General features: G+C 41.9%; 1 protein-coding gene across 2 annotated transcripts in view; it reads left to right on the forward strand.

Moving 5' to 3' along the window:
* The window catches only part of LOC124596067 (vesicular glutamate transporter 2.2-like), a 97,431-nt gene that overhangs the window by 39,050 nt on the left and 41,748 nt on the right, over positions 1–16,633 (forward strand). For both annotated transcript variants that reach the window (XM_047135050.1, XM_047135051.1), the window contains 3 exons: positions 400–620; positions 2,986–3,132; positions 14,608–14,740. In XM_047135050.1, the coding sequence (XP_046991006.1) occupies positions 400–620; positions 2,986–3,132; positions 14,608–14,740 (501 nt within the window). The remainder of the gene's footprint in view (positions 1–399; positions 621–2,985; positions 3,133–14,607; positions 14,741–16,633) is intronic.

Here is a 16,633-nt window from a genome sequence, read left to right on the forward strand (position 1 = left end):
TCCATCGAGGCTCAGTGTCAATCATTCATCTTGTGGCCCCTTCATGACTGGAACAGCAAAGGGGGAAGGTGAAAGTGGTGCACAAAGTACTCTCTGCTGCACACCGTCAGGTAGCATGTAAAGTCCAGCTGTAGATGTAGACTAAGTAAAAATAAGTAGTTGAATTAATCGTAAGATGTAACATTTAAAAATGCAAATAAATGTTTTTCAGTGTTTGCCTGTTGCATTTTCCAGCATTCAGATTTAGAGTAATGTAAATCAATATGAAATGACCCTTTCTGTTTTATTCTTAATGAAAAATGTTTTAATGTGGATATTTTTATGTACATTTTAATGTTGCATGCCAGTGTCATGTAATTTAAGGTCGTTTTGTTACTAGTTCTTTCAAAAATATTACAGGTAGTTCTGTGGGTGCCGCATTGACCTTCCCTCTCTGTGGGATGATCATTCACTTTTTCAACTGGCAGGCAGTGTTTTATGTAACTGGTACAATTGGAATAATATGGTTCGTCGGCTGGTGGTTGCTTGTGTATGACAATCCAGCAGATCATCCCAGAATTAGTGAGTCAGAGCTCAAACACATCCAGAATGGCATTGGGGACAGTGTTTCTGAAAAGAAGGTGACTATTGCTCTAGCATAAATATTAGTATCATGAAAGGCTACCACAAATATTGGTTTGATCTGAGACTGATGCTTATACTGATTTGATATTTCTGCTTATGAAAAATTTGTGTATGTGAAATTATGAATTAGCTGTGAATAATTATTATCATTCATTAATTTCCATAAATCCTATAGTGTAAGACATCTTTTAGGGATGTGCAGTCACTCAAGTTTTATATTAACTGGCAAAGCAGTATACTAACAACCAGTAATAACAAAAGATAATCTAATTGTATTGACAATTATTGAAATTACTTCTGAAGTACTTTATTTTAAAATCAGTATAAGAAAATGAGAGACTCTCACTTAACAAGTGCTGGAATAGTATTGGTAAGAGTATTAAACATATATTTTATGTTTTACTACATTATACATTCACTTAAGTCATTTACTGCTTCAATATTATTGTGGCCTTTAAGCAACAAGCATAGACACTCATAAGGATTTTCTGGAAATTAATGTATCTTCTGTTATAGAAAAATAGCAACTGATTGAACAATTCATAGAGATTACAACCACATGATTGTATAAATAACTGTTAGTCGCACCTCACTTCCATTTTACTTCAGATGATTATGTAGATAGTCCTACAATTCAGTCTCACAATGAGTGGGTAAAGTCCCCTTCTATTTTTTAGGGTGTCGTTATGTATTTCAACTTTGCTACTCCCTTAGAAATAGAAAGCAGTTGTAAATAAAAAGCTTGTTCATTTCCTTCCAATATCTTCCTCTTAACTTAAAAGAGCTGCATTTTGAGTAACATCTGTCATCACTAAATTAAGAAGGGCTAAATTCCCTAAAGTTTTGATCTTGAGGACTTTCTTCATCTGGTGCTTTATTTTGGATAAATCGTCCATTGAAATTATGGACTGGAAAGCATTGCTTGGTATCTGCCTTATTTGTTTTTCATTTTTGGATTCATTCATTCATTAACCCTCATTAACTTTGTATTTCTATCTTTGAAAAATTGGGTTGCGGTAGGATGCTGAAGGGTGGAAGTGAAGTAACCAAATGACACAAACATGCTTACATTTTTAAAGAAAGATTGAATAGGGAGGATGGTAAGGGCATTTATCATAATTGGAAAATACGAATAATAGTTTATGTTAAATGTCTGGAACAACCTAAGTACACCAAGAGAAGAAATACTAAACCCTAAGAGAAATCACACTAATGTCTAAGGTTGTGGCCTCTGAATAATAATGACCTCAGTTTGGTGTGGAATGTTGTCTGAGTTTGTTCAGGTATGACAGATCCATGTGAAGCCAATCAGTGATGATTAGATCCTGTAGAGTTATGTTGTGGGAGCACTGATTGTTACATGTCATCCAGTGTTCCTCATAGTCCCAGACATTTGCTATGAGATCAGTATTTGGTGATTTTGGAGGCTAGTCAAGGAGTGATGAGGTGCCTGAGTGTTCGTCAAACCAGGAACATATGAGGACTACCCTGCAGTCATGGCAGTTCTCATCTTGGAATAAAGGAGTGTTCTCAACACAATTATCATGAAAATGTAGTAGTAAGTAGAGTACTTGATCACTGAGAAAGTTGAAATAAACATCCTGGTTCATGTTCATGTTAATGAGAACGAGTGTCCTAAGTCACAGTACAAAATATGCCCCCAAACATCACAGCACCACCTCTGACATGAACTATGTTCTCCTTAAGGTTCCTCCAAGTGAGCAGATAGCAATGGGGTACAGGACTTCTCGCTTCTCAGGCCTCCCAGGATAAAAAGACAGAAACTAATATGTAATATTACCCATTTCTGTATATTACAAATAATGTTACTTGCATGTTATATACATATATTACATTGCACATTTTATCTCACAGCTCCTTATGTCTTCTCCTTTCCTTTCAGTAACGTTAATAAAAGAAGCCAATTAACCAGAGAAAGAAGTGGTTCAGTAATGAATTAAGAACTGTTTTTTAATATGTAAATAAGAGAGGACTGGGACTGAAGACAACTAAGTCTTGTTTAATTTAATACAGAAAAATGTTACACAAAAATGCACAACTTTGAAGTTATGGGCAAAAGTTTGGAAGCCTGATTTTTTATGCCTTTACTACCTTTTTTCATACTTATGAGGTGCCAAAGTTCAAATTTGCAATCAGAAATCCAAATTACATAGATTTGTTAATTTTCAGGACTTCCCTAAGACATATCAAGTCAGTATTGTGCTGTAACATAATCATATGGTACAAACAGTAACAGTTTTCAGCAAAGAATGAATGTGTTTTATTATAAACAGTGACTAATGTGTAAATTAATAATTTTCCCTCATGTCTGAAATGTAACTGGACAAATTTATGTTGCAGCTTCCTATTCCATGGTGTAAAATTCTTACAAGCTGGCCGCTCCTAGCGAACATAATGCTTGCATGGGGATGTATATGGGGAATGTTCACTCTTTTAACTCAAGCACCTACATATTTCCGCAATGTTCATGGATGGAGTGTGCAGAAGGTAATTATATGATCTCTATCTGTTCTCCTGTTTATGTTATACTTGTTCTCAATCATTTTATGCGCCCATATTATGAAGAAATGATTACATACCTTCTTCTGTAAATAAATGGACACCAGTTACTGTAATACATAAAACATTGCAGATAGTATAGAATGAACAGATCTAATGAAAATGGGAGACAAAGACTATGATTCAGGTTCTCAACAATTCAGATCAGACTGTAAATGAAGACTGATCATCTAGAAGGACTTTTTATCAGTTTTCAACAGATTTCTCATTGCAGTGAATATTGGCTATCTTTAATATTAACTGAAGAAAAGAGACAATGAATTTCCATCTGATCTGAAAACTGTGTGGATGAAAATGTTGTGGGTTTCAGATACTAAATTCGGGGGAGATAGACACTGAAACCCAACTAGTTGATATAACTCTGTTATTTATTTGTATCTCAAACACACTACAAGCAAGCATGCGTATATACAGAAATGATCCAAAGGAAACTGAAATCGAGGACTGTCACTTCCTTCATCAAGGTTGTTCAGTTCACTGGTGCTAGCCACCGCTGAGGCACCCCCCCCCCCCTCCCCCCCCCCCGTCCCCACCTTCGGTTGGGCAGAGCATAGAGAAGAGGAAGAACTAACGAGGCTGGTGAAGAGCCATGTAGGGTGATACGGTGGTCGGCCAGCGTCGGTAGGACCACATAGGAAGCTTTTATGACCAGCTATGTCGTACTTGGTCCTGAAGGATGGCACAGCTGGGCCTTTTCCCAGTGACAGATGGAGGTTCAAGGCACAAATGCCTGGAAAAACGTAGTTTCGGATCCAAACTTGCGGTTGCAGGCGTCGGCCCTTGCGGGAAAGGTGTGTCTCCATCAAGTTCTCAAAATATTACGAAGGCACTGGCAGCAGAACAATAATTGAGCGGCAGCCGTCTCCGACAATTCTGGACACTATGTTGACCTCGTCAGCATTGACTAGTATCCAAAAATAACAAAGTAAATAGATGTGAGTGGTGGATGAGTCATCGTGTTTGGGCATCGGAATAGCAAAAATTAAGATCGTGGTGTCATGGAGTTGGATGGAGAAGTCGTCGATGCGAAAGTCGAAGACGTTTACTGTGAAAACAGCAGTACTGGGTGGGGAATGGGGGAGGGCTGGAGGAGAGAAAATGAAGAGTACTCGCATATCCCAGCTGCATGACATACTGGGTGGAGTCATCGTCATACGAGGCAGTAGCGTCGTCTCATGTTTTTCCCATATCACGGACAGTAGCCAAGGAACGTCCATCATTGAGGGTCCAATGAGGTTTTACTCCGTTGATGGAAACTGGTTGGCACTTCCTTTTGATTGAGGTATGCCTGATAACACTTGTAGTCTGAGGGTAGTGTCTTTGATCAGTAGTCAAAACATCCACTGTTCTGGGTTCGAATACCGCCACGTTTAAATTTTGAATAAAAATCATTAGCAGTGGCGGCCGAAGACATCTCACATAAGAAGTCACCCCTCATTCAGCCAACGATCTTGTTAAAGAGAGCGGGGGAGTGGGAAGAAGTTCAGGGCACTCTCTTGCCTTTGGAGTGAGAATGTACCTGTAAAGGCGGAATAATCAGCAATGACCAACGGCATGAGTATGCAGAAGGCAGTGGAATCCACTGCATTAAAGACACATAATGTGTATCCACAGGACATGTGGCGTGTAACTGAAAAAGTGTCATGATGATTTCTTCATTGGCAAAAAATTCCTGACTAGTCCACCATTTAGGTCTCCAGGAGGGGACTGCCAAGGGGCAGGTGAACACGAGAAAAAGGTTGAATAAACAACGAAAGGATAACATTCCACGAGTCGGGGCGTGGGATGCCAAAATTTTGATAGGAAAGCTATAAAATCTCAAAAGGAAAGCGTTAAGGCTTAATCTAGATATAGTAGGGATCGGTGAAGTGAAATGGAAAGAATACTAGGATTTTTGGTCAGACGAGTATAGGGTAATATCAACAGCGGCAGAAAATAGTATAATTGGAGAAGGTTTCGTAATGAATAGGAAGATAGGGCAAAGAATGGTTTACTGAGAACAATTCAGTGATAGGGTTTTCTTATCAGACTCGACAGAAAACCATCACTGAAAACGATAGTTCAAGTATATATGTCGACGTCGCAAGCCGAAGATGAAGACATAGAGTGTATGAGAATACTGAACGTGTAATTCAGCACAAAAAGAGAGATGAAAATGCAATAGTCATGGGAGATTGGAATGCGGTTTTAGGGGAAGGAGTAGAAGAAAGGGTTACTGGAGAATATGGGCTTGGTACTAGGAATGAGAGAGGAGAAAGATTAATTGACTTCTGCAATATGTTTCAGCTAGTAATAACGAATACTATGTTCAAAAATCACAGGAGGAGGAGGTATACTTGGAAAAGGCCGGAACATACGGGAAGATTTCAGTTAGACTACGTCATGGTCAGGCAGAGATTTCGAAATCAGATGTTGGATTCTAACGTGTACCAAGGAGCATATATCGATTCAGACCACAATTTAGTAGTGATGAAGAGTAGCCTGAAGTTTGAGAGAAGTGTGCAAAGAAATTTGAGAGAGTGTGCAAATAAGTGGGATACAGAGGCACTAAAGAATGAAGACGTTCGCTTTAAGTTCTCTGAGGCTATAGATACTGCTATAATGTGTAGATAACTAGGCAGTCGAGATGAAGAGGAATGGACAACTCCAAACAGTGCAGTCACAGAATTTGGAAAGAAAATCGTCGGTACAAAGTAGGTAACCAAACAATGGGTAACAGCAGGAATACTTCGGAAGACGGAAGTTCAACAAAAGAAAATGTTCAGGGAAATTAAGGAATACAGACAAACAAGTCACTTAGGAATGAAATAAATAGGAAGTGCAGGGAAGCTAAGGCGAAACGGCTGCAAGCAAAATGTGAAGAAATGGAAAAAGAAATGATTTTCAGGACTGACTCAGCGTACTCAGCGTACAGAAAAGTCAAAATAACCTTTACTGAAATTAAAAGCAAGAACGGTAAAATTGAGAGTATCATAATAATTCCTCTGTTAAGTACACACAAGAGAACGGATATGTGGAAAGAGTACAATGTAGGCCTCTATGATAGAGAGGACTTGTCTGATTATGTGATGGAAGAAGAAACAGGAGTAGATAGGGAAGAGAGAGGGGATCCAGTATTAGAATCAGAATTTAAAAGAGCTTTGGACAACTGAAGATGAAGTAAGGCACAAGAGATAGATTCCATTCCATTGGAATTTCTAAAATCATTGGGGGAAGTGGTAACAAAACGTCTATACACGTTGGTGTGTAGAATGTATCAGTCTAGTAATGTAACACTTGACTTTCGGAAAAACATCATCCGCAAAATTCAGAAGATTTCAAGAGCCGACAAGGGTGAGAACTATATTACAATTAACTTAAAAGCTCATGCTTCCTAGTTGCTAACAAGAGAAATATACCGAAGAATGGAAAATTGAGGATGTGTCAGATGACGATCAATTTGGATTTGGGAACGGGAAAGGCACCAGAGAGGCATTTCTGACGTTGCGGTTGACAATGGAAAGAAAAATCAAAGCACGTTCATAGAATGTGTCGATCTGGAAAAAGCGTTCGACAATGTAAAATGGTGCAAGACGTTCGAAATCTGAAAAAAATCGGGTAACTATATGGAAAGACAGGTAATTAATATACAGTATGTACAAGAACCAAAAGGAAATAATAAGAGCGGAAAACCAACAACAAAGTACTCGGATTAAAAAGCGTGTAAGGCAGGGATGTAGTCTTTCACCCTTACTGCTCAATCTATATATAAAAAAAGCAGTGAGGGAAATAAAGGAAAGAGTCAAGAGCGGAACTAAAATTCAATGTGAAAGGACATCAATGATAAGATTCGCTGATGATATTGCTAGCCTCAGCGAAAGTGAAGTAGAATTACATGATCTGCTGAATGAATGGAATGAACAGTTTAATGAGTACAAAATATCGATTGAAAGTGAATCGCAGAAAGACGAAAGTAATGAGAAGTAGCAGAAATAAGAACTGTGGTAAACTAAACGTCAGGGTTGGTGATCACAAAGTAGATGAAGTTAAGGAATTCTACATAGGCAGCAAAACAATCCATGATGGACAGAGTAAGGAGGACTCTAGCACTGGCAAAAACCGGATTCCTGATCAAGAGAAGTCTACTGGTATCAAACATAGACCTTAATTTGAGGAAGAAATTTTTGCGAATGTACGTTTGGAGTAGAGCATTGCATGGTAGTGGAACAAGGACTGTGGGAAAACCGGAAAAGAAGAGATCCAAAGCATTTGAGATGTGGTGCTACAGAAGAATGTTGAAAATTAAGTGGACTGATAAGGTAAGGAATGAGGAAGTTCTGCGCAGAATGGGTGAGGACAGGAATTTTTGTGAAACACTGACAAGAAGAAGGGATGTGATAGAAGGACAGCAGTTAAGACGTCAGGGAATAACTTCCATTGTACTAGATTAAGCTGCAGAGGGTAAAAACTGTAGTGGAAGACAGAGACTGGTATGCTTCTAGCAAATAATTGAGGACATAGGTTGCAAATACTACAAGAGCACAGGAGAGGAATTCGTGGTGGGCCACATCAAACCAGTCAGACGACTGATAACTGGAGAAAAAGAAAAAAGAAAAGGAAAGATGTCAGTGGTGTTACTCTTGCAGCTGAGTGTCCTGTGTGGGCCTGAATATGGTGGCTGAAGAGCTGCCCGAAGTGTTGTCGTCAAGTAACATGACGATTTGCAGTGAGCCAGTACTTTATGTATAAACAACGACAATAGGGTCTGTGGCCGTGAGGCTGGGATGCATGTGTTTGCAGTATGTGAGCATACATGCTTGACTATGGCAGGGACGAACTCATATTGGGATGGGAGCTCGGAGTCTTCCACGAAGTCAACCGGTAGCACAAGGGGCTCACCATAAAGGATATCTGCAACAGAAGCATTCAAGGCATCTCTGTGGGCAAAGCGAATGCTGAGTAAGACCCACAGGAGAGTCCTTGATAAGGAAACATCATTGAACAATAGAGCAACTTTGAGTGTGCAGTGCCAATGTGCTACAAGCCCATTGCCTTGTGTGTGGCACACAGATGTATGGAACTTGCCGACACTGCACAAAACAGATAATTGACGAAGAATAAGGATCTGAACTGCCATCTCTGGTTGGTGTTAATAGACGATGGCCATCCAGAATGTGTAATCTATCCAGAGACGAAAGTGTATGTATGTGACAGAGTCAGTCATGACGTCTGAAGGAGGTGACCCATCTAGTTACCCAATCTATGGCTGAAACACAGGGGAACGGTGCCCACTATGTTGAGATGCACACCTAAGGCTCCCCTTCGGTGTGTCATACTTGTCCAGTAGTGGTTTTGTGTGATGTCTGATCTTGCTTCATTGACACAGGTTGCATGCACAAGTCCAAGTGCAGCAGTCGTTTTCTGGTCAGGCCAAACTAAAGTCTCCATGACGAGGAATGTTGTAGCCTTGACGCCTGGGAGGATGTGGCCGGGGATAACTGGGAAAACTGTCCATTGGAGAGGGGTTGGGGCAAGGGGCCAGAGTCTGCCTACAGACATACCACATAATACAGTAAATGAAGATTCAGGAAGATAGGAGGATACCAAGGTCTCCCCCAAGTTGTGGTCCTGTTACAGATTTTGAAGTTTTGGGGCATCTGTCTGTGGGCTTGCTATCCCATCCAAGTCCAAAGGAGAAGTGATGTTTGCTCTGAGAAGATAATCGGCAATCATGTAGTCTGTCCTCTGGATGTGCCAAGTGTTGATGGTGTATTGGCCAATCAAGTCCATGTGGTGGAATCTCTTGGAGGAAAGTCCTTTGCTGGTTTGTGAATAGTATCAACAAGTGACTTACAGTCAGTAAAAATCGTTAATCGCTCGCCCTTCAATGTCATCACGGAAGTATCTCATGGCTTCACAGAAGATGAGTAACTCGTAGTCGAATACTGACCATTTGTATTCGGAAGCTGTCAGTTTCCTGGAGAAGATCTGGAGTGATTGGGTTGTATTGCCTATTCATTGCTGGAGAACAGTGCCTACCGCCTCAGTTCCATCAGCTACAACAGAGATGCGTGCATCAGGAAGTGGGTGCGGCAAGTGTGGCGGCATTAGAAAGTGCAGCCTTGAGTGTGCTGAATGCTTGATTCATTCTGTCTGACCATTGTACCTCTCGTTTCCTAGAGCTGCTTTTACCAGCCAAAGTGTCTGTGAATGGGGAGTGGATGGAGGTGGCATGGGGCAAATGTCTGCATTAGAAATTTACCATACAGAGAAAACGGCGTAAATTACAGTAAGTCGTGGATATGGGAAGCTCATGGGTGAAAGCGACGTTTTCGGACATTGGACAGGTGCCTTCAAAATGGCTCTGAGCACTATGGGACTTAACATCTGAGGTCATCAGTCCCCTAGAACTTAGAACTACTTAAACCTAACTAACCTAAGGACATCACACACATCCATGCCCGAGGCAGGATTCGAACCTGCGACCATAGCGGTCGCGCGGTTCCAGACTGTAGCGCCTAGAGGACAGTTGCCTTCAGCAGTGACAGTGTGACCAAGAAAGATTACACCCAGGGGGCCCAATTGCGATTTGTCGTGGTTAATTTATACGTTTTTGTCACGTAGGGCAAACTGAACCTGGGCCAGGTGGTGCCTTTGTTCCTCAACAGAGGCGGGAGGAGATCGGGATATCGTGGAAGTATGTGTAGCAATATGGGAGATTGAACAAGATGCTGTCAATGGGCGTTTAATAGGCTATAATCCATGAAGAAGAACTCGACTAGGCCGAATGGTGTAATGACTGCCGTTTCAGCAATGTCTTCTTTGAACACAGGGATCGGGAGCTACACTTTTCAGCAGTCAAGATCACTAAACACTTATGCCCATTAAGAAGTTGGGCGAAGTCCTGGAAGTGGGGAACAGGAGAATTGTCGATAATGGTGCAAGTATTTAGTTTCCAATAGTCACTACACAACCGGACGAGGTACTGTCTCAGGGGCAAATAATATCCACATCTAAAAGGTCGTTAACAGCTGCTTTCGTATGGCATAGCTTTTTTGGTGGGTGGCAGTGAGCCTTGTAGCACACAGGAGGACCTTCCATCAAAATTAGCCTATAGCAGGTGTTGTTAGTGATCATACATAATTGTACATCTTGTGCACTTGAAGAAGGAATGCAGTTATTGTTGCATGGGATGGAGATACTGACGATACATTGGAAAACTGAATGTCACTAACCTTAGTGGGGTAAATGCTAAGGCCCCAGCAGAGGCATGCCGACTGTGATAGGAGTGTTGGTAAAGTGGGTGTAACGAGCTGGTGAGGCAGTGGAGAGTGCGATGAGCATGCAAGAGTTTCTCTGGCATGGCATCAATCAGCTGTTTCACCGCAATGTTGTGAGCGCACAGAGCATTGATCTTGGAGCTGTCGATCTTAAGCATGACCAGTCAGGAAATGAGGCTGTCAGCCAGGGTAGAGCACTTGGAGAGGGCGAGCAGAAGCAGGTCACTATTTTGTGGAATGGGGGGCAGAAGTGCTGGGATACGAGCACCAGCATGGTGCAGTAAGAATGCTCTCTGTAGATTTGGGGATAGGCCAAAATGCCAGAGGAAATCGATGCCGAGTACTGATTTGTCGACGTCAGCTTTGTGGAATGTAAACTCCATCCCCAGAGTAAGTTGGACCCAAAGTTTGGCTGCACTGTGAACATAAGTGTGGGATCTTTTGGCGGCACATAAAGAGGGATTTACTGGAAGGGTGTAAGAGGGAGCATGAGTGGTGGAGATGACACTGGCATCTGCCCATGTGTCGACGAGAAAGTGAAGATTATTGCTGATATTCAAGATATGAAGTCTTCCACTAGATTTGGAGGCTATGTTTGTCAATCCTGCTGCACTGTGCTTAGACTGGCCTGTGTGCCAAGTTTGGTTAGGCACAGGGGGGCCAACAGTTTTTGCTGTATTGCTTAATGTAATGTGACACCAGAAGAGTGGGTAAGTGGGGTGGGGTGTGATGTGGGTGTTACCCACACTATCTATTGCACTCCACTGGAGGTCAGCTGTGTGTTTGGGTGTAGCTTTGGCAGAAGTCATTGATGGTCGGAGATCAGGAGAAGTTAGTGCCTGGTGTCGGCCAGGTGGTGGCTGCAGGTTGCTCTGATGTGTCATGCCTGCTCTCACACTGCCCATGCCTCCCAAGCACATCGGAGGACACGGGTGAGGGGTGGGCATACACTGGTGCTAACTATGTGTCTGCCATTCTACATGCAGTCGAGAATAACTGTCAATGGCAAATAATTCTGTGGGTCTGGTATGCAAGCAGTGTTTCCAGCTGGTTTGGTAAATGAGAGGGAAGCTGGAGTTGGTATCTATATGGAAGTTTCAGTAACTACAGTGTCCATGAAGCAATGTCGGGCATGATCTCTGGACACATTTGTGCACATAAATGGTGCCAAAACTTGAGGGTGGTCTGTAACTGAAATTATCCTCGTAAATAATATGGTAGGCTGCTTCAGTTGACATACATGATGGGCGATCGATGATAACAGACTTCGCTGTGGCATATTTATGGTGTGACGGAGAGCACAGAAGTGAGTCACATTGAGGTCAGTGGAATTGTTGAGATGACTGACAAAGCAGGTGCATCGGGCATTGTCGCAAGAACACTGTATATGTCAAATAGATTGTACAGCTGCATGAACCACATATTGAGATTGTCCTTTTTTAACTGAGGTAGTTTTGTGTCCTGCCTGCTGGAACATGCTGCATAGGTGTAGGTTGAGCCAACATATGGTGAGACGTGGGCAGTGATGTAGGAGGATGCAGTGACATATCCACGATGGCAGGAGAAAGATCTGGATTGAGAGCACTGTATGGAGCAGGTGATAGATGTGTGTTGTCGCCTGAGGTCGACATGGGGAGGGAGGGGGGGGGGGGGAGGCAAAGGAGTAGCCTTAGGTGATGCTTGATGCGAAAGACATGGACTCGAGGCCAATCAACATGAATGAGACGACCGCGGTCGTCAACAAATTGGATGGGCTAGGAAAGCTCTGTGACACTTTTAGATACTAACGTCTGCCATCTGCTGAGGGTGAACAACCGCTGGAGATGCGGGTTGCGCAGTGGTGGGTACTGCGAGGCGATATCTGCCTTCAGAGGGAGTAAACCAAAGTCTGGTGCAGCTGGCGAAGCTTGGAGACCGTTGCGCCCTCGTGTGTGTGCCAGCGCCAGCGTGCCGGTCTCCCGCCATTATGATTCGATGAGGGTTAGGTTAGTCACATGTGGCCCAGTAGAATACAGATGTCTATGTTCATTTGCAAGCGTCTCTTGCATTATCGTTGGCACCTGTGTTTCACAGTCGTAGTCAGGTGTGTACGCAGGAAGCACAGAGTCTGATGCTCCCGATGGGAGGTGATCCATTGTTTACATTAATGAACACTGAATAACGCACGAAACTGAAGAACGGAAGTGACGTGAGGTCATCAGTGTGAGTTTCAGCTACTAAACTAGGCGGAGATAGACACAGGAACCCATCTAGTTGATGTAACTCAATTATTAATTTTTATGTCACACTCACTACAAGCATGTATGCACATATACGGAAACGATCCCAAGCAATTAATGTCAAAGATCTTCACTTCCTTCGTCGATAGTAGCCACAATTTAATGGAAGTTAAAACTTACCAAAGATTAATTTCCTGGCATATTGTAATGTGTGTGTCAGAGCCTTTAATTGTTATTTTGATTGCCATATTGCTTCTGCATACTAATATCTTCAGTGATGCAACGTTCTTAAAACTTCTGAAACTGTGAATGCTCGACTGCTGGAGTTTTCTTTTTTCGTCGTTTCAGTACCAAAAATCAGGGTTGGCACCAAGCTGAGAGGGGCAGCAGAGGTGCCACTGGTATAAGATTTCAGGACGTATCACAGTAATTATCAGCAGCGGTCACTTTGAGCGCAAAGCGAAGAGGGGAGACAGAGGTGACCAAGTGCAAGATTTGTATGCAGTGTATATTACAATTACTAGCGAAAGCTGACATGGGTAAAAATGTATGAGGGAAAAGTTGGAATGTGTGTGGAAAAATGTTCTCGAACAGACTCCGGCATTAATGGGCATGAGTGGTTGATTTCTGCTGAAGTATTTTCAGAGAAAGAAAGTCCTTGAAGAAATAACTTAATAAGAATTTAATTGATACTCAAGAATTTAATTGATACTCAAGAAAAGTGTTACATAATTATTGATATTCAGGATGTGTAGACTGAGTAAAATAGTAACGGTTTTCAACTTAGAAGAAAGAAGTGAAAATTATGTTTCTGCAGAATATCGAAGTTTTGATGTTGAGCATAATTAAATGTAAAATTTGCAAAGAGACCAAGCAGCAACGTTTCTGTAAAACTTATTCTTATCATTCCAAACCTCACAGAGGCTCCCCCAAACCGTAGCGGCCTTAAAACCACAGCGGGGAGAGGTTGGGGCAGATATGGTGAGTTTACCTCACTACCAGGTTGTTAGTGGAATGAAGATTGTTATTTCTTTGATCTGAAATGCACTTTGTAATACATTTTTTGATAATTTAATACTGTGTTCCAGACTTTAATCCTGACACTTTGCTTCCTGTCCAGTTTTTTACTGCAAGTGCTCAAATGACTCAGCTGGAAGATGCCAATGAAATTTAAGTGTTTGACTTCAGATATTTTTCTAATGGATTATATTAACATATCACAAATGCTTTACACACTCTGTACGGAGCTAAAAGTAAGCTCTTTTCCTTTCATACTGATCAACGTTTGGAAATAAGTTCAGTTTATTTTGGACTCATGATGAGGCTACCTTATATGGAAATGAATACAAAAATATGCCAACAACCTTTCTGTCTCATACTTATATGGTATACTTTGAGTGCTGATGATGGAGTGCTTCAGTAAAATGTGAGTCAAGAGAACAGAACTAAGTAAAAGAGATGATTTTGCAACATTATGAACTTGCTACAAAATGCTAAGATGTCTTCAAAATAACTTGTGCAAGAACCTGAACTTTACACTCAAACATCATTTGTGATTTAGAAACTTCGGAAATTATTTGACTGTCCTCATTCTCATATTTCAAAGGTTCCCTCAGTGTTATGCATTTTATTACTTGCCACTGCAATACTTTTAAGCACTGAAGATATTTCTAAAATTTATTATACTCAGTATTTGTCCATACTACTGCCTGCAAGTTCATATAGTGTTGAATGTTTTATTTTCAGCATACATAGAAGACATTAGCAGCTCTTTCATTTGTCCCATATTCATGTGATTCTTTGGTTTGTGTTGTAAATTAAGTCACTCATTTTAGGAAATTGGTTACTTTGCTTACATTATATTTTTTTTACAAACTTAACATATTTACGGGTGTTATGTAAGTGCATGTTTGTTGCTTCTTTAGGTTGGCTTTTTCTCTGGTCTTCCTCATGTTTGTCGAATGATTTTAGCCATCTCGGTTGGTCATTTGTGTGACTACTTGCTATCAAGTGGAAAACTAACAGTTACTGGAGTTCGAAGGGTGGCAGGTTTTATAAGTAAGTAAATCTACTCCTTTGTGTTGTTTCCATGAAATATCAAGTATTACATTATTAAAAGCGATCTTTTAAACTACTATTGTTGCTGATATAGAAAACTAATGGTGCAGGTGAGGAAAAAGCTTAAACATTTATTTTATGCTAATTAATTACTTAATTAATCATGTCCTGTTTTACCATCACAATGTAGAACTTTCAGGTATGTGGAGTGTCTTTATTCTGCTGACGCTTCATTTAACAAATCTTAATAAAGAGCAGTCTTATTAGAAAGAACTATTGCAAAATTCATATACACACACCAAAAAAAGTCTTGCATCACCCCGGTTCCCAGAACTCCTGAAGATAAACGTTGACTGTGGATATTTTATCACAGACATAGTCCCTTTGACTGTTCAGAGATGTCACTAAACCAGCCCAAAGATGTAAACAACAATGCATGACCCGTCCAGGAGGGTCCGACAGCCGATCAGGTCCAGTCATTCCACCAGGAAGATGGTACACAGCTCATGTTGTCTGTAGTTCAACAGTGCCTAGACGCGTAATAGTACGGTTCGATCGCGTCCGCATTGTTACTTTGTGCCAGGAAGGGCTCTCAACAAGGTAAGTGTCCAGGCGTGTCGGAGTGAACCAAAGCGATTTTGTTCGGACATGGAGGAGATACAGAGAGACAGGAACCGTCGATAACATGCCTCGCTCAGGCCGCTCAAGGGCTTCTACTGTAGTGGGTGACCGCTACCTGCGGATTATGGTTCGGAGGAACCCTGACAGCAAACGCCACCATGTTGAATAATGCTTTTCGTGTAGCCACAGGACGTCGTGTTACGACTCAAACTGTGCACAATAGGCTGCATGATGCGCAACTTCACTCCCGACGTCCATGGCGAGGTCCATCTTTGCAACCACAACACCATGCAGCACGGTATAGATGGGCCCAAAAACATGCCGAATGGACCGCTCAGGATTGGCATCACGTTCTCTTCACCGTTGAGTGTCGCATATGCCTTCAACCAGACAATCGTCGGAGACGTGTTTGGAGGCAACCTGGTCAGGCTGAACGCCTTAGGCACACTGTCCAGCGAGTGCAGCAAGGTGGAGGTTCCCTGCTGTTTTGGGATGGATTTATGTGGTGCTGACGTACGCCGCTGGCGGTCATGGAAGGCGCCGTAACGGCTGTACGATACGTGAATGCCATCCTCCGACTGATAGTGCAACCATATCGGCAGTATATCGGCGAGGCATTCGTCTTCATGGACGACAATTCGCGCCCCCATCGTGCACATCTTGTGAATGACTTCCTTCAGGATAACGACATCGCTCGACTAGAGTGGCCAGCATTTTCTCCACACGTGAACCTTATCGAACATGCCTGGGATAGATTGAAAAGGGCTGTTTATGGACGACGTGACCCACCAACCACTCTGAGGAATCTACGTCGAATGGCCGTTTAGGGGTGGGACAATTTTGACCAACAGTGCTTTGATGAACTTGTGGATAGTATGCCACTTCGAATACGGGCATGCATCAATGCAAGAGGACGTGCTACTGGGTATTAGAGGTACCAGTGTGTACAGCAATCTGGACCACCACCTCTGAACGTCTTGCTGTATGGCGGTACAACATGCAATGTGTGGTTTTCATGAGCAATAAAAAGGGCGGAAATGATGTTAATGTTGATCTTTATTCCAATTTTGTGTACAGGTTCCGGAACTCTCGGAACCGAGGCGATGCAAAACTTTTTTTGATGTGTGTAGAATGGTTTGGGAAAATCATAGAAAAATCTTTAAATCCATAGGTGAGGTTTGGTGCAACAACAGACAACGCGATACGATATGGAATATTATTACTTTATTGCTCTAGTGGTACATAATAACAAGGCACATCAGTGCAAGTCGA

This window comes from Schistocerca americana, chromosome 2, assembly GCF_021461395.2.
Source record: "Schistocerca americana isolate TAMUIC-IGC-003095 chromosome 2, iqSchAmer2.1, whole genome shotgun sequence".
Taxonomy (NCBI): Eukaryota; Metazoa; Arthropoda; class Insecta; order Orthoptera; family Acrididae; genus Schistocerca; species Schistocerca americana.